The sequence below is a fragment of the Culex quinquefasciatus genome, chromosome 3, assembly GCF_015732765.1.
Source record: "Culex quinquefasciatus strain JHB chromosome 3, VPISU_Cqui_1.0_pri_paternal, whole genome shotgun sequence".
NCBI classification, from domain to species: Eukaryota; Metazoa; Arthropoda; class Insecta; order Diptera; family Culicidae; genus Culex; species Culex quinquefasciatus.
The window spans coordinates 7,376,306-7,397,216 of record NC_051863.1 but is presented as its reverse complement, the minus strand read 5'-3'; the positions used below and the strand labels follow the sequence as shown (position 1 = coordinate 7,397,216).

Below are 20,911 nucleotides of genomic sequence, written 5' to 3'. Positions count from 1 at the left end.
GAGTAAACAATGCAAAACCAGCAGCAGCGCGCGCTACCTCATTGGAAAGACCGAATTTCCGTTATCGCTTGAGTTTTGAATTACGTCTCGTTTGAGTGTGATATGGATGGCGTTGGCCTCGCGCCGTTGTTATCAAACACGGGGAAATTATATTAAGCCTGCCTCAGGTGACGTTAGGGTGATTTGTTTCATTTATGTTAACAAGTTGTTTGTCAAATTAGAAAATAAGTCTTAAATTTTAGGGACCATCCATAAGCCACGTAGACACTTTTTTGAAATCTCAACCCCTTTCCCTCGTGGTCAAATTCCATACAAAACAAATCATTGTATGGAGCGTTAGCAACCCCCCCCCCCCCCCCCTCCTGCATCCTAAGGTATCCACGTGGTTTATGGATGCTCCCTTAGAATATGTACGGCGATTTTCATTTCAAAGGTCCCATGCGCTATGGATTGCCTATAGGGGCAGGGGGGGGGGGGGGGAAGAATGGGCCACCCTTGGTTTTGGGCTTCAGAATGGATTTAAACCAACTGTAAGGCAAGGGTCTTATAAAGGACGTCAAATAACATCACCACACCGAAAACCACGTTTGAATTCATTGTATTTTTCGAATTTTGAGCAAAAATGTAAATTTATTCACAAAACTACGCAAATGTTGTTATAAATAAACTTTCTCGAAAGTTAGATTGTTTGAAAAAGTTTTTTCAATGTTTATAATGTTACCAGGAGCTATTACGAACGTAATCAAACATCAACGGAACCTCAAATCAATTTAGAGTGTTAAATAAAAATCCACTTGGGGGCAGAATGGACCACCTTTTTCCTGCCTAATAAAAACAATCAAAAGTTTTAAAATTTTGGTTAAATGGATTATGTCGCTCCTGGTAGGTTCACAAATCACGTTTAATGCAACATAAGTTGATTTTTCAATTTTTTTATGCTTATTTGTAAAAATAGTGTCTTATTTCAACATATTAACCCTCTAACGCCCATGGTTACTCCAGAGCACCACTAATTTTTTGACTCAAAATTAAATTTCTTTGTTACCATTTATTTTTTTAACCTGCTTTATTAGAAAGTTAACTAATAACCATTAAAATTTCGTCCAATTTGGTCAATCCAGTTACGAGTAATGTGGAAAAACGTAAAAAATCTCGATTTTGCTCTGGGCGGGAAGGGGTTAAAACTATTTTCATTTTTTTTTTGTTTTGGTAAGTGACTATTTTCATAAAAGTGGTCTAACTTCATGGAAACTATGTTAGAAAGGTCCCTTTTGTCATTTATTATCTCCTTTCAACCCGCAGGGTGGTCCGTTCTGCGCCGCACTCAGGAAAAGTAGCCGAAAAACACTTTTTTTTAAGTTGTTCAAAAATAGTTTTCAGCTTAAAAATTATCATCAACCAAGTATACAACATTGAAGGGAACATCCCAAAGCATACTACACTGCACTGAATTCATAAATTTGTATGTGTTTCTATGGTTTTTGGCGTATTTTACTTAGGCGAGGCCATTCTGAAATTAAAAAAATGTTTTTCTTGTTCCTAACCCTTTACTGCCCCATTTTTTTTTGAAATTTTTTATGTTTCTCGTGTTTAGGAGGTCATTTTGAGCAACTTTTGTTCTACGAAAAACTTTACTTCTCTTGTTTCATGTTTTCTTGTTTCATATTTTTGTATTTTAATTTGCATTTATTTTGCCTATCTAATTTTTTCTTGTTTTTACAGTCACTTTTGAGGAATTCCAGCCCAAAACAGGATTTTTTTAGGTACTTTTTTCTCGACCCTCTCCGATTTAAATGAAACTTTGTAGACATGTTATCCTATGCTTATATAAGCCATTTTTGTGTATATGGAGCCAGTTTCACTCGATAATGACATTTGAGAAGGGCGTAAGTGTTTTAAATATTTTTGTATTTCGTAATTTAAATATTGCTGTATCTCGAAGCCGTTGCTTATTGCTGTATCTCGAAGCCGGGCTTATCGAAAAAAATACACAAAAACAAAAAATACTCCACTTTTATGAGATTTTTTAATTTTTATGTTTAAAAGTCAAATTTGAAGGTGAGCTCACGATTTTTTTTCGTTCAAAATTTTTGTGAAAATAGCCTAAGATGTTACAAAAAGACTCACGAAAAATACAGGATGTCTGGAGAGATTCCCACTATCGGTTTTTGCAAATTTTGATGTTTAGAGCACTTTTCAAAAAAAAAACAGTTTCAGTAAATGATTTTTGTATTTTTTTAGGTGAATTGCTCCATCCTGTATTTTTCGTGAGTCTTTTTGTAACATCTTAGGCTATTTTCACAAAAATTTTGAACGAAAAAAATCGTGAGCTCACCTTCAAATTTGACTTTTAAACATAAAAATTAAAAAATCTCATAAAAGTGGAGTGGTTTTTGTTTCAGTGTATTTTTTCGATAAGCCCGTCAAATTTCCTACAAGTTTGTCTCTGACCACTTTTTGATACGAAGCAACGGCTTCGAGATACAGCAATATTTAAATTACGAAATACAAAAACATTTAAAACACTTAGGCCCTTCTCAGATGTCATTATCGAGAGAAACTGGCTCCATATACACAAAAATGCCTTATATAAGCGTAGGATAACATGTCTACAAAGTTTCATTGAAATCGGAGTGGGTCCGGTACAACCGATTCCCTATTTGACATGGAATGGCTCATTTTTAATTTTTTTTTTTGCTTGTTTATCATATTTTCTGCTGTAAAATGGATCCATTATCATTTAAATTTTTCAAAAATTCGTAGAGGCATAGTCTGGGACACTAGAAAAATTACTGCAATTACTGTTTACTTAAACTATACGAAAACACAGTAAAAGTTGACCCCCAAAAAAATATTTTTTTAAAAATATTGGCAAAGTCACATAAAACAAGTAAAACTTCCAACCCATATATTTTATTAAATTTCAAGAGTTCTTCTTTCCGATGCTTTTTAAAAATTGGTTGAAAAAGCGGGGTTGAGTTGTAGAGGGTTAAGAATATCTTTCTTCTAAAATATTTTTGTTCAAATTCTTCAACATTTTCGTTTTTAGAGCTTGCAATTTAAGAATTTATTTTTAAATTATATATTCTGTAATTTCGATTCAGCCAAAATAAATCATTTAAAAAATGCTGCTCATAACCCGTTTCTGGAAATCCGGATCATCCGAAAAGTTCATGTTTTACTATTTTTCACGTATATGTGATACCAATATACTCATGATAGTTGAAATTCGTTTTCGTTTTCGTTTTACGGAGCAAGGTGGGGGACGCGGCCTCAAGTCAGTCCAAGTCCGGTTTCTTGTGGAAAAAAGGGTAGTGGCCGAACTAGTATTGCATACCAAATGAACACCACCGGATGATATAGGGGATCGGGAGGGGGGAGGTGAAAGAAAATTAGTGTTGATGTGAGTAGTAAGAACTTGGATGATTTGAGCAGTTACGGTAATCTAAGTTTAACACTGAATAAAGAAAATCTGAAATTGTGATTCAAAGTAAGAAGGCCCGGAATAAATTAAATTATTAGTTAATTAAATAAGAAAATGTAACTAATCGGAGATCGATACAAAAGAAACCTATGATGTATTCCAAATTTAAAGGAAATAAAAAATACTAGAGAAAAAAAGATGAAAACTAACTGCCGACCTTTCACGTCCGTCAATAGTCTTGTCGTACATTACAACTAGAAACAGATCTGCCAATGAAATGTTACACTTCGTGCAAATCAACTAATCATTTAAGTCCAATTATTCATCTACGGAAAACTATCTAACTTTAATCAACAACCTAAACTAAACTGTCTGAAAGTAAATTTAATCTCAAATCCCCGAATGTTTTATTATAACGCCAAATAAGGTAAAGGATCTTGTTTTTAAACCAGTCTTGCCGCTTCCAAAAACCAATAAACATAAATGAACAGTTCATAAGTTGAACACTAGTAATTAAGACGACTATTTCATGCCATTCATTTCATTAGGGCATAGAGCTTTGCAAACAAGAGTGCATCTCTATTATACCTTATGTAAACTGTCATTTGAGTGAAGGAGACACACTCCTGTTCACAAAACCCATGCGCCCTTTTGAAATGTTAGGCTCCATTTGATTGTCAAGGCTCCAGTAGACCCTCGATTCGCAACAATGGTCGATACAACCATAATCCGAAAACCGTTAGTTCAACAGATTAACGAATTTTGTCCGATATCATCGCACTATTGATTGACCGAGACCCTAAGGAAATTTTGACATATCAAAATGCTACCTAATAATTTTTTTTTTAAATAAATTTCAAAATCTATTCTATCCTACAATGCCTAGAAGAGGCCTCTGTTTCTGTTGTGAGTAAGCGCTGGTTTCAGAGTTCATTTTTCAATTTAAAAGGGGTGGGAGACGACTAATTTGCTTCATGAACTCCTACTCGGCCTTGGGACCACCTCTTAAGACACTGATGGCTCCTAGCTAGGAATTAAACCTAGACACAGCGTCGAGGCCCGCTTCGCATGGCAAAAATGTTGGCTGGGGGGAAGTGATATTATCACGAAATTTTATTTTAAAGCCAACATTGCTAACGGCGTCGAGGTCCTTACTCATGCCCAAGGAATATACTCATGATAGTTGAAATTGATCCATTAAACTTACTAAAATTACAAAACACGATTACCAGAACCACTCTGGAGTGTTAGTGGCCTCTTCCGGTTAACCTGGAACCGGTTCCCAGGTACCCGATGAACGGCCAACTTGACTTTATTGGTGAAAACCCATCTTGTTGCACATCAGTTTTTTTGAATTGTAAGTTTTCTAAAATTGCAAGGGACAATTATCCGTAAAATTTGGCTAAAAGCGTGGCGTGGTAGATGCAAATTGAAAAATAAAGATATTTTTAACAATCAATTTATTTAAAAAAAGGAAACATCGGATAAATACAAAATTCACACATTGTCCGGCAATCTCAACCGTTGCTATTATCTCTCACGATTATGTCGCTCGCCCTCTCAGCAACGGCAATAATAACGGAATTTGGCGTTCCGGAAATTGGCGCAGGGAACACACTAGCGTCCACAACTCGCAATCCTCGTACGCCATTGACTCTGCAAAAGTAGTTGAAATTCAACATTTTAATCTTCTCATTTTTGCCAAGGCACACTTACCTCAACTGACCGTCCACGACTCCCCCTCTTCCCATGGCGGCCGTCCCCCCCGGATGGTGCCCGGTCAGTGCCGAAACACGCAGAATGCACTCCAGGTACCGATCGCTGGGTCGATTCGTCCGGAAGTCCTCCTCAAAGGGACCAAAGTTGGTGCAGCTGCGCACCCGCGGCCAGTGGATGGTGGCGTTCATCCGGCGGAACGGTTCGGTGGCGGCGGTTTTCGCCGCCAGTCGGATGGCCTCGGTCATGCAGTCGATGTCGGCTGGGTGTTTGAGGTAGTTGGGATTGATGAACGGTTTGGAGTGGGCGTTGCGATCGCGCAGGTAGATCGCTCCGCGACTTTTTGGCTGGTGGCAGGTGCTGAGGAAGAGGAATCCTTCTTGGGTGGTGTTGCGGTGCAGGGGGAAGAAGTTTTGGAAGGAATCTTGCTTCATGTTGGACACGTGGCGGAGGGCCTGCTCGTCGACGGTGCCCATGCCGAACAGGATTATGCCGAAATTTGCGTTTCGTGGGCTTCCGATGCCGGCGACGGCCGTGCTGGAGAAGACGCCCGTTCCGTGCTTGAGGTAGTTCCAAATGCTGTGCAGGTTGGCGATCTTGTTGAGGGTGACACTGGCGCTCGCGTTGATTGAAACATAAAGGGGGAGGTTTAGGTGATCGAAGAGGTTCTGTCCGACCTGGGGTGCGTCGTGAACTAACGGGACATTGTGCCGTTTCAGTTCGGCTGCAGGGCCAACGCCTGACAGTTTCAACAGCTGTGGAGTTTGAAACGCTCCGGAACTCAGGATGACCTCTCTGAGTGCGTTAATTACGATTGCGGTGCCATCAACCGAATCTGCTACGGCCACTCCAACGGCACGTTTCGCCTCGTCGAAAATAACCCGTTGTGCGACGGAGTTGGTAAGGACGTGGAGATTGGCGCGACCAAACGCTGGCCGAAGATACTCGTGATAGCTGCTCCAGCGGATTCCATTTCGGATGGTGTAACGAGCGGGGTTGAAGTTGTGGTTGGCTAAGCCCAACTCGGCACCGGCGTCGGTGAATGCTTTCGAGAGCACGTTCTCCGTAGTTGTGACGAATAGCTTTGGGGAGTGTTCTTGGGAGGAAGACGACACTGACGAGGGGCAAAAGTTGAACAGTTGAGATTTTGAACCTGTTGGCAGCATAGACGGGTATTGATTTTGCTGTTGAATAAACAGGCCAAATATTATAAAATAAGGATTTCCCAAAAGTCTCACCCACCCACCTCAAAAATTTCATCATCCCTCAGCTCGGTAGGACACGCTTCACCCTCATTCCGCTCACGCTCAATACCGTCCCGATATGGCTTCATCGCTTCATAGCCCCAACCGATCGCCCCCAGCCGTTCCCACCGCTCAAAGTCCTCGCCCGTTCCGGTAAAGTGCAGCATGTAGTTAATCTGGCCCGAGCCGCCCAAACCGCGGCCACGCGGAAGAAATTGTTGCTGCGAAAACAAAGGGAGACAGTCACGTGCCACGACGTTAGTCGCAGGAAAACAACTCACGTTATTGATGAGTCCTCGTGAGGAGTATTTTTGTGGGGTCGTCCGAAACGCCCAATCGGAGCTGGTTTGCTGGAGCGTTGTGGCGAGCAGCGGCACGACGGAAGCTGCCCCGAACACGTCTCCGGCTTCGATGAGCAGCACGGACACGTTGGCGTTGGCCGAGAGGCGGTTCGCTAGGACGCTGCCGGCGGTCCCCGCGCCCACTAAAAGTTTGAGGTTTCATTTTATAATTAACAATTCTTACAGAAATGGTGCCTTACCTATGATAAAGTCATAACTCGCATTCCGGATCGTCTCCGCTCGTACCACCCGGTTTGGAATGTGCTCGTGTCCGAGCCCAATCCAGCAAACGGATAAACTTAGCACAGAAATTGCGAGCAAAGTTGCTGTTGTTAACGCACAAGTTTTGAACAGACCCATTTTGATACTGAATGGAACAGTTCTCTTGAAACGAACTGTTCGCCACGGCTTCGCGAGTAGAACTGAACGACCTGGTGCAAATAGCAGTTCTAATCCCATTAGGAACTTAGTCTGACGCAAAAGTTAGAACAATCGATTTTCGTTCTATTTTCTACGTGTGAATGGCTGCAACAGGCGGAACCACAATCACAACAAATGGCTTTCTTTCGTATGGTAAACATCGACCCAACATTCCTTCCATTGTCGTAATATACTTCTATTTTTATAAGTGCAACATTTGTAGACGGCATCAGCCCACAAGAACAAAATAAAAGTGAGAGTGTTTGCTTACCGTGATGGACCTTAACATTAAACCGCCGCCCCAGACGCTCAAGCCTTCATCATCTCGGCATCGTCGTCCTCGAGCAGCCCGCCGGATTCCTCCAGCTGCTTCTCGAGCTGGCGCGCATCCACGTACTCGATCTGTTCCTCGTCCTCCTCCTCCTCGCCCTCCACGTCCATCAGCAGCGCCGACTGTTGGGCCTCCTCCTTGGCGCGTCGTTCCCGCAGACCAATGGCCGGCGACCTGATCAGCGAAATGTTCTTCTGCACGTCCACGATGTCGTTGTGGATCTCGTGGTCGCGCGCCTTCCGCAGCCGCTCCATCACAAAGTGGCGCTCGCGACGTTCCCGAATCTCCGTAATCTTCTTGATCGCGTCGATCGTCTTCGACCACAACTCGCGGTTGTACTTGACTGGGACGTTGCGGCGCTTCTCGAACTCGAACGCCGGATCGATCGTGAGCTCCTTGCCGTTCGTCTTCCGGTACGCCTTGGTCCAGCGGATCTTCCTCGGGTTCTTCTTCTTGTTGAACGCCCGACGGCACTTGGAGCGGCAGAACCGAAACACCTGAGACGAAAAATCAAAAACAACAAAGAAGAGGTTAGGAACAACAATCTCCCAAACTTCCCCCCGTAACCAAACTCACCTTGCAGTCATTTCGGACGAAAACCATCCCGTGGCCGGGGAAGATCTTGCTGGAGCAAAAGTAGCACGTTTCAATCCGCATTTTGAGCCGTTTTTAGCTGGAAAATGTGGAAAATCGGTGCCTTCTGGGGGGACACCAACTTGCACGCGTGCTCTGTATATAAATAAAGGAACTGTCAACGCAGGCAGTGCTGCCAGGTTGCTGCCTGCTCTGCTCGATTTGGTTTTATACCGGCGGCTCTGCAGAGGTAAGTGGTATAAAGTGTCGCGTTCGAGTGGTTAAAAAAAATCAACAAATCGGTGGGGCAAATGGGGCAAAACTGAACTATATCACGAAACTGTTCTACACGCAAAACAAAGATTACGAGCAGTTATCGCTTTTTCTGCAATATTTTAGTTAGTTTGAAATGCGTCGTAATAATCATCGCGACCTCCGATACTTATTTGTTTTTCTCTGGAACAAAACAAATTTTCATTGTTTTTCAGCAAAGAGCGCCCAGATGAACAATTGGGTCCCTCAATTAAGCCTAAATTTGGGATATTATTGTTCACAGCGATAATGCTAATTTTTTTGAGTACAATACGACCACGAAGGATTAAAAAAAGATTTTTTAATCAGTTAAAAACTATAACTTCGCGGCCCTTCTTGACAGAGAAGTTTCTACTTGACAGCTCGTTCCTTGGAGACTCGATTTGGACAAATCTGTATTTTTTATAATCAAAAACATCGTCCAAATATTTTTCCTGTGCGCGTAAAACAAATTCGCCCAAAATTCCGCGATGCTGAGCGCAACAAAAAATTTAGAACGATATTTTTGATCGCAAAATTTACAGATTTGAACAAATCGAGTTCTGCCCAAAAAAAGAATTGTTGCGAGTTGAATTTACCGTTACAACTTTTTTGAGAGGCTTGGGCGCGTCCGTGTAAGTTGGTCATCTAACACTTTGTCCAAATTAAGGTCCAGAGAAAAGTAATTCTCTGCGTTTTATCTTTGAACCTAACCTTTTATAACTTTTGATTTGGATAAAAAAAAATCATTGATTCCTTTAGTTCAAAAACAAGCCCTTTTGCATCATTGGTTTCTCCATGCGAGACTTCATATAAACCTGAAAGGTGTCCGTAAATAAAAGCTTTTAAAACGTTCGAATATCCGTTTCTTGGGAAGGGATTTTCTGATCGATTTGGTAAATATCTTGGGTAAAAATGTAAGTTATGATTAGGACTTTCCCTAATAAATCAGTGTGCCTAACAACTAATTCCCCATATAGTGACAAATAATTTGTGGTATAGTGAACTTGATTGCTCTATATTTTTGCGCTAATTTTGAATGCAGGGAAATCTATATTTTTGCGCTAATTTTGAATGCAGGGAAATGTATTTTTCTTCACTAAAAATTTTGAAACTATTTTTTATAGAGAATTTGCAGTAAAGCTAAAAGACACATGTCGCCACCTATGAACAAATAGCGTAAACCTATGATTTTTCGAAAAAAATGTGTTTTTACCTTCAAAATCAACATTTTTATAAAACTTATGCCGGATTCGGATAAAAAAAAATATTTCCTACAATTTGGTGTACAACTTTTCAATATATGTTTAATTTTTCTATGAGAAAACTGTAAATTCAGAAAAAGATAGTAATTTGGACTATTTGGCAAGAAAGTCCGTCAAAAATCAATAAAAAATGTTGAATATACGTTAACACATCTGTTATCAACTATATAACTGTTTAATTCATTGATATATACGGGGAAACTCATTTTTTCGTGTTCCAAAAAATGTTTTTTAAAGAAAAAGTTCACAAATTTTTGAGCGCCCAAAAACAGATGTTCATTATTTTAAAGCAAAAAAAAAATCTCGTCTTTTGCAACCAGTTTCATTAAGATTGATGCAGGAAACCATGAGAAATAAGCGATTTTGTTCTTCAATCCAGCAGAAAGGAATACGATTTTTGGCAAGTAACCTCATTTTGGCGCCACCTATATTTGAAACGCAGGCGCGCTGTAAAACCTCCATTATAAAAATTTTCAGGTCTAATTTTTAGAAAAAATCTGTTTTTGAGCATGCTTTTTCAAATAGCTTTCTAAAGTTTTCTGTTGTTAAGATCGTTGAACCGGCCTTTGTTTGGTGAAATATGGCATTTTAAAGAGTGAAAATTAGGAAATAATAATATTTCCAAGTGTTTCTCAATTAGCCCTGATTTTAAATTGACCATATCATGGAATCTATTGACCCTAATTTCAATGTCCAAAATATAAACCTTTGTAGATTTTCTCATTTTCTATATTTAACTTTTTTCAGAATTTTTGAATCACGACAAACATTTCAAAAAAGCGATTTCGTTATTTTTAATCCCTTGTGCAATGTTTGTCTTGATTTACCAAAATGTATTTTTGTCATACTTTTTCTTAATCTTTTCAATTGAAAAAAATATTTTCAGTATTTTGATAAAAGTAATGGATAGCAAAGTCAATAAGTCAACATTTTCAACTTTTTACTAACTAATATTCATGAAATGTAATGAATAAATTTTCCGGCAAAGTTCTAGAATTTATTATGGATTTTATTTTGAACTATCATACTGCCGTTCTACGCATAATTGTCCCATGTCATTTTTGGACGATTCTGACTTTTTATCATTTTTAAGTTTAATTTTACGTATACTTTCAGAAAAACACATAAAATCTAGTACTTTGTTCAGAAAATCATTGAAAACAACACCAAGTCTGTTTGTCCCATCGTTGTACTTCTACGCATAATTGTCCCACCAAGTATTTTCTATCGCAAAATCATGAGTTTTACGAAGCATTTTATTTTGTTTGCATGTTCACCTACAAGAGGATTATAATTAAGGGTGATACAATGTTAACCGGGGTGATTAGGGACATATAGGGCGAATAGGGACCCACGGGACAATTATGCGTAGAAACACAGAAATCGATCGAAAAATCATTCCCTTGTGGACCATCATTCAGTGAGGTACTCCTGGATTTTAGCTCCTGAAAAGTGCAAAAATGCCTCAGGGCAAGAAAAAGAGGCGGTCCTCACCAGCAGGATCGGCAGATTTGAAGAAGCTAAAGAATGCCGAAACGCTACCTGCAAAGCCAGGCAGTTTGAGCAAGGACGCTCAAAATTCGTCTGGAAACCAGTTCGCTACCCTCCCTGTGGACGTGAGCGAGAAGGAAGAATTTGGACGACGGGAAAAGTTGCCACCCATTTTTGTGAAAACATCGTCATCGGATTCGGTGCGAAAGTGGCTGACCGGGTTTATCAAATCTGGTGCTTTACGAGCTTCCATTCGCTTGTGTGCTGATGGACTCAAAATTCTGCTACCTACCAGAAAGGATTACAACTACGTTCGGGATTTCCTGAACAACACCAAGATTGAATACTACAGCCATGACGATCCAGGTAAACGCCCCATGAAACAGGTCCTCCGAGGCCTGTACGACATGGATGTGAGTGTGCTGAAAGAAGAGCTCAAAACTCTTAAGTTGAACGTGATCGAAGTCTTCAAGATGACGAGACACAACAAGGACATCAAGTATCGTGATCAACTGTACCTGGTTCATTTCGAGAAAGGATCGACAACGCCGTCTGAGCTGAAAGCAGTTCGGGCAATTTTCAACATCATCGTGTCTTGGGAACGTTATCGTCCAGTGCACCGTGACGTGACACAATGTTCGAACTGCTTGCAGTTTGGGCATGGTGGAAGGAACTGTTTCATCAAGAGTCGTTGTGCAACCTGCGGAGGTGAGCACAAAACTCAAGCTTGCGAAACAATCAACGAGAACATCGAAGCGAAATGCTTCAATTGCGGCGGCGACCATTCGACCAAGAATCGGAGCTGCCCAAAACGTGCTGAGTTTGTAAAAATTCGGCAGCAAGCGACGACGAGGCACCAACCAAATCGTCGCAAAACACCACCAGCATACACGGACGTGGATTTTCCTGCTTTGGCGTCACCAGGAGCAGGATCTACTCAAGTGGTTCCAAATCTGCAGCCATTGCCGTTGAACCAGCGGCAAAGAGTTGCAGAGCATACAACACCTCCAAGCTTCAGTCAGCAACCGAGGGAAAACCAACCAACATCAACGGGTGAAGGTAGTAGTGACCTGTTTTCACCACAAGAACTTCTGAACATTTTCATCGAGATGACAACAACTCTGCGTGGGTGCAAAACTCGCCAGGAACTAATCTAATCTAATCTAATCTAACCCTAGCGCAGCCAGTCTTTCGAGGGCATCCTGGAAAATGCCTTAGGTTGATTAACGCCTAGCATCCTCTTGTCATTATTAACAATTGCAGTGCCCCAATGCAATAAATTGCTTTGAAACATCACAAACGTTAAAGCGGCCAGGCCAACTGCGTAAAGTTTACCGCAAAGATGATTCGTTGAATTGGATTGAGTTTGAGCACGAATGTTCAAACAACAACACATTTCTGAATCTACAGGGGAGGAAGAAACGTGGGGATCCCCCGCTCACGTTCCTGTTTGTTTAGGCAATTCGTTGGGAGCCACCATGCTAAGAAGTTTTGGTGCTCCGGGACCCTCTAGGGATGGGACACTGTATTTCCACAAATGCCCTGGACACTACTTGCCGTGGTTATAGCGCCACAACTCGCTTCCTGTGAATAGAAAAATATATGGGTAATTTATAACAAATAAAAACATGAGTAATATTGGCAACCCCTTTAACCCCACTCTGAATTTTTATGTTCTCTGTTTTTTTTAATGAATGAAGTATATCTTAGCTTACCTTTTGATGTAGTCGAACACCTGCAAAAGCAGGAACGGACTTACCTAGCACCACAAACCTTGTTTCACCAACACCGACTCACCAAAGTCGATTGACACTAGAGTACCGTTGAGACGTTGAGAGAGAAGCAAATACATGTAGATCTCGATGTAGATCCTCGTGAATGACTAAACGACCATCTTCCTGTCGTTGTATGCGTATGCGTGTGCTGCTATCAGTAGTGGCAACCAGCTATCGTTGAAGCACGCGTTAGCAGGATTACAGATGGAGTGATCTTCGCGATGATGGCAGCCGATTTTCCCAAAATTTTAACTCCGGAAATCATGCGCACGAAACCCGTTTATTTTCACCATTACTGATTTTTCCTTTTTACAAGCCAGAAAGATGGCTCAAACTGCACAAATACTGGCACAAATCTCATGCAACGCAGCCGCCACAAATCACAATCTCGTTTTTTCCTGGATTAATTTGCCTATCACGAAACCAGTTCCACTGGCAAACCTTGAGCAGAGCAAGTCGTGCACTCAATCTTTTTTTCTTCAAAACTATGCCCCCATATAACTCATAACTATTTAAATTTTGAACTGGTATGATCTTCTTGTTTCACTATTTCCAATAACATCAACACAGTCAAATGATTTTAATCTTCATTTAAAATCCAATTAAACTGGTCACACTGCCAATCTGAGCGAGATGCTCGCGATTACTATCTCTCGCACAAAAGCTGACAAACACACCGCGCCTTCACCAGTCCGTCACGCTGCCGACCACTCAAAACTGACAGCATATATTCCTTCCCTTTCTGTCCGCATTTTGGAGCGTAAGCTCACGCTCGCTCAAGTCACTCACACAAACACCCACGCACACGAGAAAAAGAGACATAAAGAGTACTCGCTCACAGCAACACCATGGAAAATTATGATGCTGTTTCTGTCATTGCTGTCTATTTCTCTTCCTTTCCGAAAAGAAACCATCTTTCAGCCTCAAAATCCAAACTTTTTTTGCGAGAAAAAGCCACTAATTTAACTCGGAAAGTCGAAAACTTCATCGTTTCAGCAATGAAGGCGATCTAAGCCGTCAAAAAACACATTTTCCGCGTCGATACGATCAATATTCACTCAAATATTTCTATTTTAAATCACGAGCTATAAAACCGAACTGAACCGGGCAAGCAGTGCTGCCAATCCCCCGTGGGTGCAAAACTCGCCAGGAACAAGTAAGAACTCTTGGAGCATTCATCTTAAAATACAGTGCGTAGTTTACTCGTTCTAGTGATTTTGAATATTTCAATGGATTAATTTTTTTTTTAGTTTTAGGTTAGGACTAGTTGTTAAAGTGATTTTTTTTTTTTTTTTTTTTTTTTTTTTTTTTTTTTACCCAAATGTATTCAATTCAATGCAATAATGTAAAACAATTTGAAGCAAATAAATAAATGTGATTAGTGAATAATAAAACGAAAAATACAACAAAGATGAAGAGCACTAGGCCATACCACTTATCATGTAAAAGAAATGTAATTATTATAAGAATGTTCAATAAAGACATATTTAATTTCAATTAATTTCAATTTCGATCGAAAAATTTCAATCGCGTTTTTCTCAGTTGCCCTTTTTTGAACATGGGACAATTATGCGTAGAACGGCAGCATACTGGTTGAAAATGCATTTTAGAAACATGGTGGCGTTTTCTGTGTACTGAAATTCATGCAATTATCATTAATTGTTCTGTTTTGATTATCAGGACACTTTTAGTGTCGTGATGCACCGTGCACACCACTATGATCGCATGTTCTGCGACGATGATTTGCCATGATCGTGAAAACTCTTTGTTTTCCAGCTGCGGCTTCAGAGCGTCTGCGCAACAAATTTACATGCAGCCACACAAAGCCGCCCTCACTTATCTTAGTGCACGCTTTTACGCCAATCCCTGTGCTAGTGAAATTCACTCACGCGTTTCGCTTGCACTAATCTGTTTTCGATAAACACCTACAGTTTTAAATAGACGTGCGTAGTAGATGCGTGGCGGAGTCACATCACAAAGAGAAAGAGTCTTTGAGTGCGCTTAGATCCTTCGATGGGATCGTTGATCTTGATTTCTTACATAAGTGCTTGCAGTGATTAGTTCGTGTGGATTGATAACGTGTTGCCCGAAAAGGATATGTTGTAAGGTAAAAAGTTATCCGTAGGAAATATTTGCATTTTCAAGCTGCAATGTGTGTTTGGCACGGATCCTGAACTTGAACTTGACCGTGAAGGAAGATTTGATCAAAAGAAAGCTGTTGGTCGTGAAGGCGCGGTCAGCACAGTTTGGTAAAGTCTTGATTTTTTTTTTTTGGGTAAAATTGCGAACGGTGTGAAAATACACCGACACAATGACGAAAATGATGAGCGAACGGGAAACTCCCGGAAGTGAATGTACAAACTTGATCATGGCAAAGCAGACAGAGCAGAGAGTGTCTCTCATTAACAGTACACTAATATTTATGGCTTTTGTGTGGACGAATCGCGTGAGAATCTCTTCTAAGTTGGCTTAATCTTTCCCGGTGTTGCAATTATTCAAATTGACCGGTTGATGTCTGACTGACACCGTCCATCACGTAACACCAGAACAGAAGCAGAGTTTGAGCACAGACAAACAGAAGGAAATCATTGAGCATTGCTTAGGAGTCACATAGGTGTAGTGTGCCTGAATAAGTAACTGCAGCAGTCAATGCCTGTAGATAAACTGTGGTGAATTCAAAGCTGTTGAGATGAGTTTCTGAACATTCAAATTGACCGTTAAATTTTTGATTGATGAGATTTTAAATATATTAACATCTGATTGTCTATGATTTGAGGTTTTAATGTGCACAACGTGCGGCCTGATGCAGCCGAAAACATACCTTGAAGCGTGGGTCGCGACATTGCTCCAAAATGTTCGAAAACATTAAATGAAAAAAAAATTACGAGGAATACGAATGAAAAAAGCTGAAGCAGTTAAACGGCGGTTCGAGAGTTCAGAACAATCGTCCCCTCCCAAATGAGCGGACAACTCTCACAGACTGCGGGGCGTGGAAATCAGCTCATTAAAGGCACCGTAAAACAATATCGTTTCGTTGCAAAAATTTCGCCGCTGCGCTACTGGACAGCCGAACCCCCATTATGAACAATCACAAGCTCAGCTGATTTTCGCGAACAAATTAAATTGTGAAGGCAGCAAAAATTATGAGCTTGTTGGCAAACCACTTGTAGCCACGCGGCAAGAGACAAATTGTTTTTGGTGCTCCTCATGAATTGCCGTATCTTGTCGTTTGAATTTGGAGAGCGCGGCATCGTATCGGCACAGACAAGTAGACGCAAATCTTTTTCAAACCTCATCAATTAACAATTTTACGGTACATTTGAATAAACAGAAACTCACCACAGAAAATTTTAACTCACCACAGTTCATCTAAACGCTTTTGACAGCTGCTTGAAACTGTATTGACGCACACCAGCATACATTTCATGTGGTGAACCACTAGGTGGCCTAGTGAAGTGTGGAGTCCACGATCAGTCTGTTTGCCTTAGGTGTCAGCCTGGGTGTGGAATAGTGGTTCGCAAAACGGCCTCAATTTTGAACTGTCAAAGTGGAACCAATTTACTGTTCGCAAAAAGTAAAGAGTATTGTTATCGTTTTTTTTTGCAAGAATGAAAAATGTGTGGCTTTTGAGAACCTGGAGTTTAAGTCAAGAAGACGAGATCGTCAAAGAAAAGCTAACTAACTAACTGATCAAAACGCGACAATTATTCAGCAAAAAATGTCAAAAACTAGACAAAATAAAACTAGTACTACTGATTATAAAACAGCTTATTTACCAGTCGGAAAAAAGTCAGCCTCCTACTATGTAGATGTAAACAAAGTGGGATCATTCGAAAATCACGTTATGCATTCTCTTTATTCATCACCCAGGTGTCAGCCATTTCGACTATTTTCGCAAAACTCGTTAGCGGGCGTTGTGCAAAGAACAGGTCATCTCTGGGTGATGAACAGAGAGAATACGTTACGTGATTTTCGAATAATCCCACTTTGTTTACATCTACAAAGTAGGAGGCTGTTCAAGCAAAAGTATGACTTTTTTCTTACTGGTAAATGAGCTGTTTGATAATCAGTGGTATGGGTTTTATTTTGTCTAGTTTTTTTTTTAACATTTTTTGCTGTGTTTTTCAAGTTTAGAAGGGGTTTTTCTTTTTTACGGGTGATGAAAAACTGCGGCGAGAGTTTCATTCAGCGGTGTCGCAGATAAATTCCCTGACTGATTTTGGAATCCTGCAGCTCTTCCCAGTCCAGCGAAACAAAAATCGCTAATTCTAGCGAAGCTGATCCAACAAACTGAGAAGATTTTCACTAAACCAGTAGGTGTTCATACGGAGTCAAACAATAAAGACAGCTTCTGGATGGATACAACCGCATCGACTCCATAAACATCTTTTATTCATAATTATAAAAAATTACGATCTCGTCTTCAACTTTCTTAAGATTTCTTGACATCCACTCCATGTTCTCAAAAGCCACACATTTTTCATTTTTGCAAAAAAAAAAACAATTTTTAATGATTGATTACAATACTTCAACTTTTGGCGAACAGTAAATTGGTTCCACTTTGACAGTTCAAAATTGAGGCCGTTTTGCGAACCACTATTCAGCACCCAGGGTCATCTTTATGCGTGATTATCTGAAGGCGACTGGAAATTTGACCAGATGAGCTGGGGTTTTCCTTTATTTTGAGGATCTTATCTTATTTTGACCTTTTAAAAAGTTTCAATAGTCAATTTAAAATTTAAATGCATCCATATTTTTTTAAATGCTAACTAAAATTAGGTTTTTACCATTTTTACCTCACTACAAAACTGACAAACTGCGAATCAGACGTTCCGATAATTAGCACCAAGTTTGATTAATTGCCTCTGGTGAATCTGCGTGACGAGTTGTTTTATTGAATCGTACTCATCACCCTCTTATAGCCCATCAATCGCTCCGCATACCTTACTATTACTTTTTTTTTTCTGCGATGCCTCTTCAATGAAGTGTTTTGGCACCCGTCTGTTTCAAACAAAAGTGCCATTAACGCCGATGGGGAACACTAATTTGTACTCAGTCCCCCTGTCTTTTAGTGGTCCGACGACACTGTGCGCCGGGACAGTCGTTAGCCCTGATGATGTGCCATTATCCGATGGCTGTGGGTAGGACTTGTGACATAAGTTTAATATACTTTTCGGATGACTGTTTTGATAAAAAAAAATCTCTGAAAAGCCCATTTTGTAGAAGAGCACAGCCGTTCTACGCATACTTGTCTCATGTCGTATCCAGATTTTTAAGCGAGGATGGCGTTACGAATGGTGCACGCCCGAAATGTCAAAATCACACAGTGGTACCAACATTACAAAAAAAAAATGTACATACATCGAAAAAAGGCATGTCTGAGAACCACTTCTGATCATTTTTATTATTATTTTCAAGCAAAATAAAAAAAAATCGAAAAGGAATGACAAACAAACAATTGGGTACTAAAGCCCTATGCCAATTTTTATGTACAACGGTAAAAAACACGATTAAAAACCATTTCTGATCACTTTTTTTCATTTTAATGCTAAATTTTTTTTTGACAAGACAACATTTTTTCGATGGATCAACTATGGTCCCCTTGGAACGACCTGTCAAGTAGGAGCTTTTCTGTTAAGAAGGACCGCGAGGTTAATTTTTCAAAATTGATTTAAAAATCGTACAAAGGGTCATTGTACTCAGAAAAATAAGCTTTATCGCTGTGAACAATAATATCAGCAATCTAAGCTTCATTTTAGGACCCAATTATTTATGCTGCATTTTTATAGGGATTGGAATGGCCGAAAAACAGTTCACTAAATCTGCAAACACAGCAAAGGATGATCAGGATACGCGTCTACAATTTTTGGAGCATTTCGACGACATTTTCAAGTGTACCATATGCCTAATCAAACTGCAAGATCCCCACCTGTGCCCTCGGTGCTCAAAATTGTACTGCTACGACTGCATCTCCGAGTGGCTGTTGATGAACTGTCCAGAGTCCGAGCAGCACATGAAATGTCCCAACTGTAAGCTAGACCTCCAGCTGGATAAGCTGGTGAAAGTACGCTGGTTCGATGAAGTGGAAAAGCTTCAGCAACGTAACCAGAACGGTGTCCTTGAACCGTCCTGCTCCTCCGCAAAGCCATCGACCAGCAGTAAGAGGGACATTTGCCCGAAGCATCAGCACACCATCAACTTCTTTTGCTGCACGTGCAGGTTGTGCGTTTGCGACGAATGCCTTCCGGAAATGCACCTTGATCATACGTTCAAATGCTTGGACGTGATCTACACCAGCAACGTGCAGATTGCAGAGGAGGAATTTGAGAAGCTTCGGCACTACCTGAAGAAGATTACAACGCTCGTCGAGAAGGTCGATCGCAACGTGGAGCTGGTGAAAAAGGTGAAGGAGGAAAAGTTGCGTGAAATTCGTGCAATTGCGGAGAGTGCCATCGAAGGGCTCGAGCGACAGGTTGGCGAAAAGCTGCAGAAACTTCAGGGCCACAAGTTCGCTCTGTTGGCCGAGATTCAGGACATTGAAAAGTCACTGCGGCACATGGAAGCGGAGGTCGCGACCAGCAGCCGGTCGGCGTTCTTGGCGAAGAAATCGAAGATTTTCAAAGAATGCAACAAGATTCGAATGAATCCGATTAAGGACTTTAAACAAATTCGAGTCCCGGTTAGCCTGAAAATGTAAGTTTATGAGTGATTTTTGCTTCAGTTTCTTCATTGCAACTTTAATTGCAGCGAAATTCCAACAATTTATGAGACTGGCATTTTTGTGATAGAAAATTTTTCATCCTTCGACGACAACAAGATGGCATACTCTAATGAATTTTCCGACAACTTTGGTCACATTTGGCGTATCATGGTGTGGTGCGTAATTTCCGAAGACCAGCTTGGAATTTATCTTGAGCTGGTAGATGGCAACCCGTGCTGGTAAGTTTAACCTTGCTGGTTTCGATTTGAAAAATTTAAATGTTCAAACAATTTTCAGGATGGAGTGCCGCTTCCAACTAATCCACCCAGAGCCCAAAAAGATCATTCACAAGAAAATCAAGCAATTCTTCGATGGAGGCACCCAGAAGGACTGGGGCTTTCGCGACTTTGTGACCCTCGGGACAATCTTGGACGATAACTACCTGAAGGAAGACGACTCCCTTGAGCTGCTGTACCACATCCGACCTTGCCCTGCTGCTGCTGCTACTGCTGCTGGCTGTAGCGGAGTCTCCGAATAAAATATGACAGAGTCTGAGCATCTCGCGTAAAATAAATACTCTTTTTATCGCAGTTTTGTGGACTTGCTTTCAGCAGGCACTCTCATTTGTGGCGCTTAAATGCAATTTAGATAGTCGAGGAGGTCGGGTCGAGTTGCATAATTGTGCCATTTTCTTTCGTTTTGTTGCTGGCGTTTTTTTTTGTTGGTTGTATTATGGGACAAACCAGTACTCGCAAATCTTGTCGCTTGGTTTTTGCCGCAAACGAAACTAAACAGTAATTTAAGTGGCGGCTTTCTTTGCTAGCCACTGTAACATCTTCCTCTGCGAGGCCACCGGTTGGCAAGTGATTGCTCAACGGGTGAAGGTAACCGGTAAGTAGTAGCCACCGTTGGGGATTGGTTTCCGCGGGCTTGTTTTACTCCTCCACATCAAGATGGAAGGGATCGGTGGGTTAAGGGGTGTTCCATCAGATTTAGTCCAAATTCAATATTTTCATAGCTGGATTGTTTATTATCATAGAACGAACAGAATCATTCAGATAATCAAAACGCACGTTATGGTCATCTGTACAGATAAGGATAGTCTCAATCAAGATTACATGGAAAACAACTTGTTAACTTGCTTATAATTTTGCGAAGGCAAGCAGAGGCAAAAGAGAAGCAGGAAGAAACATTATCCAAGTGGCGACATTGGTTTGCGTAATTCTCCGCCAAATGATGGGTTGGCAAGATTATGGACGAAGACGACGTGACCACGAAATAGTGACCGAAAGTAAAAGTAGCCCACATCAGCTTATCCGGCCACAGCGGAATAGTGCCCA

The 20,911-nt window shown here is 40.8% G+C and overlaps 3 protein-coding genes across 4 annotated transcripts; 1 reads left to right on the top strand and 2 right to left on the bottom strand.

The window, feature by feature from the left end:
- Nucleotides 1-4,867: 4,867 nt before the first annotated feature.
- LOC6032246 (neither inactivation nor afterpotential protein G) lies at nucleotides 4,868-7,132 on the bottom strand. The gene is made up of 5 exons (XM_038265742.1): nucleotides 6,926-7,132; nucleotides 6,666-6,868; nucleotides 6,387-6,605; nucleotides 5,141-6,324; nucleotides 4,868-5,080 (listed from the first exon to the last, which is right to left on the bottom strand). The coding sequence occupies exons 1-5, from the start codon at nucleotides 7,083-7,085 to the stop codon at nucleotides 4,942-4,944; spliced, it is 1,905 nt and encodes a 634-aa protein (XP_038121670.1). The 5' UTR covers nucleotides 7,086-7,132; the 3' UTR covers nucleotides 4,868-4,941.
- Nucleotides 7,133-7,316: 184 nt separating this feature from the next.
- LOC6032245 (probable ribosome biogenesis protein RLP24) lies at nucleotides 7,317-8,225 on the bottom strand. The gene is made up of 2 exons (XM_001842831.2): nucleotides 8,053-8,225; nucleotides 7,317-7,973 (listed from the first exon to the last, which is right to left on the bottom strand). Exons 1-2 carry the CDS (start codon nucleotides 8,131-8,133, stop codon nucleotides 7,455-7,457), a joined length of 600 nt encoding a protein of 199 aa, XP_001842883.1. The 5' UTR covers nucleotides 8,134-8,225; the 3' UTR covers nucleotides 7,317-7,454.
- Nucleotides 8,226-8,227: 2 nt separating this feature from the next.
- LOC6032244 (E3 ubiquitin-protein ligase TRIM37) lies at nucleotides 8,228-20,161 on the top strand. Of its 2 annotated transcripts, none has more exons than XM_038264348.1 (4): nucleotides 8,228-8,299; nucleotides 18,661-19,564; nucleotides 19,619-19,810; nucleotides 19,869-20,161. In XM_038264348.1, exons 2-4 carry the CDS (start codon nucleotides 18,669-18,671, stop codon nucleotides 20,107-20,109), a joined length of 1,329 nt encoding a protein of 442 aa, XP_038120276.1. In that variant the 5' UTR covers nucleotides 8,228-8,299; nucleotides 18,661-18,668; the 3' UTR covers nucleotides 20,110-20,161. The 2 variants fall into 2 exon arrangements, with proteins under 2 accessions (XP_038120276.1, XP_001842882.2); XM_001842830.2 differs by lacking the exon at nucleotides 8,228-8,299 and adding an exon at nucleotides 14,881-14,978.
- The last annotated feature ends 750 nt before the right edge of the window (nucleotides 20,162-20,911 follow it).

What these genes read in the sequence shown, in the direction of transcription:
- LOC6032246 (XM_038265742.1), bottom strand. Translation starts at nt 7,085, where the DNA reads ATGGGTCTGTTCAAAACTTGTGCGTTAACAACAGCAACTTTGCTCGCA. An exon ending in GGGATGATGAAATTTTTGAG is followed by an intron (nt 6,325 to 6,386) that starts GTGGGTGGGTGA and finishes TTTATTCAACAG; the next exon opens with CAAAATCAATACCCGTCTAT. An exon ending in GTCGTGGACGGTCAGTTGAG is followed by an intron (nt 5,081 to 5,140) that starts GTAAGTGTGCCT and finishes CTACTTTTGCAG; the next exon opens with AGTCAATGGCGTACGAGGAT.
- LOC6032245 (XM_001842831.2), bottom strand. Translation starts at nt 8,133, where the DNA reads ATGCGGATTGAAACGTGCTACTTTTGCTCCAGCAAGATCTTCCCCGGC. An exon ending in TCGTCCGAAATGACTGCAAG is followed by an intron (nt 7,974 to 8,052) that starts GTGAGTTTGGTT and finishes TTTTCGTCTCAG; the next exon opens with GTGTTTCGGTTCTGCCGCTC.
- LOC6032244 (XM_038264348.1), top strand. Translation starts at nt 18,669, where the DNA reads ATGGCCGAAAAACAGTTCACTAAATCTGCAAACACAGCAAAGGATGAT. An exon ending in GTCCCGGTTAGCCTGAAAAT is followed by an intron (nt 19,565 to 19,618) that starts GTAAGTTTATGA and finishes CTTTAATTGCAG; the next exon opens with CGAAATTCCAACAATTTATG. An exon ending in GTAGATGGCAACCCGTGCTG is followed by an intron (nt 19,811 to 19,868) that starts GTAAGTTTAACC and finishes AACAATTTTCAG; the next exon opens with GATGGAGTGCCGCTTCCAAC.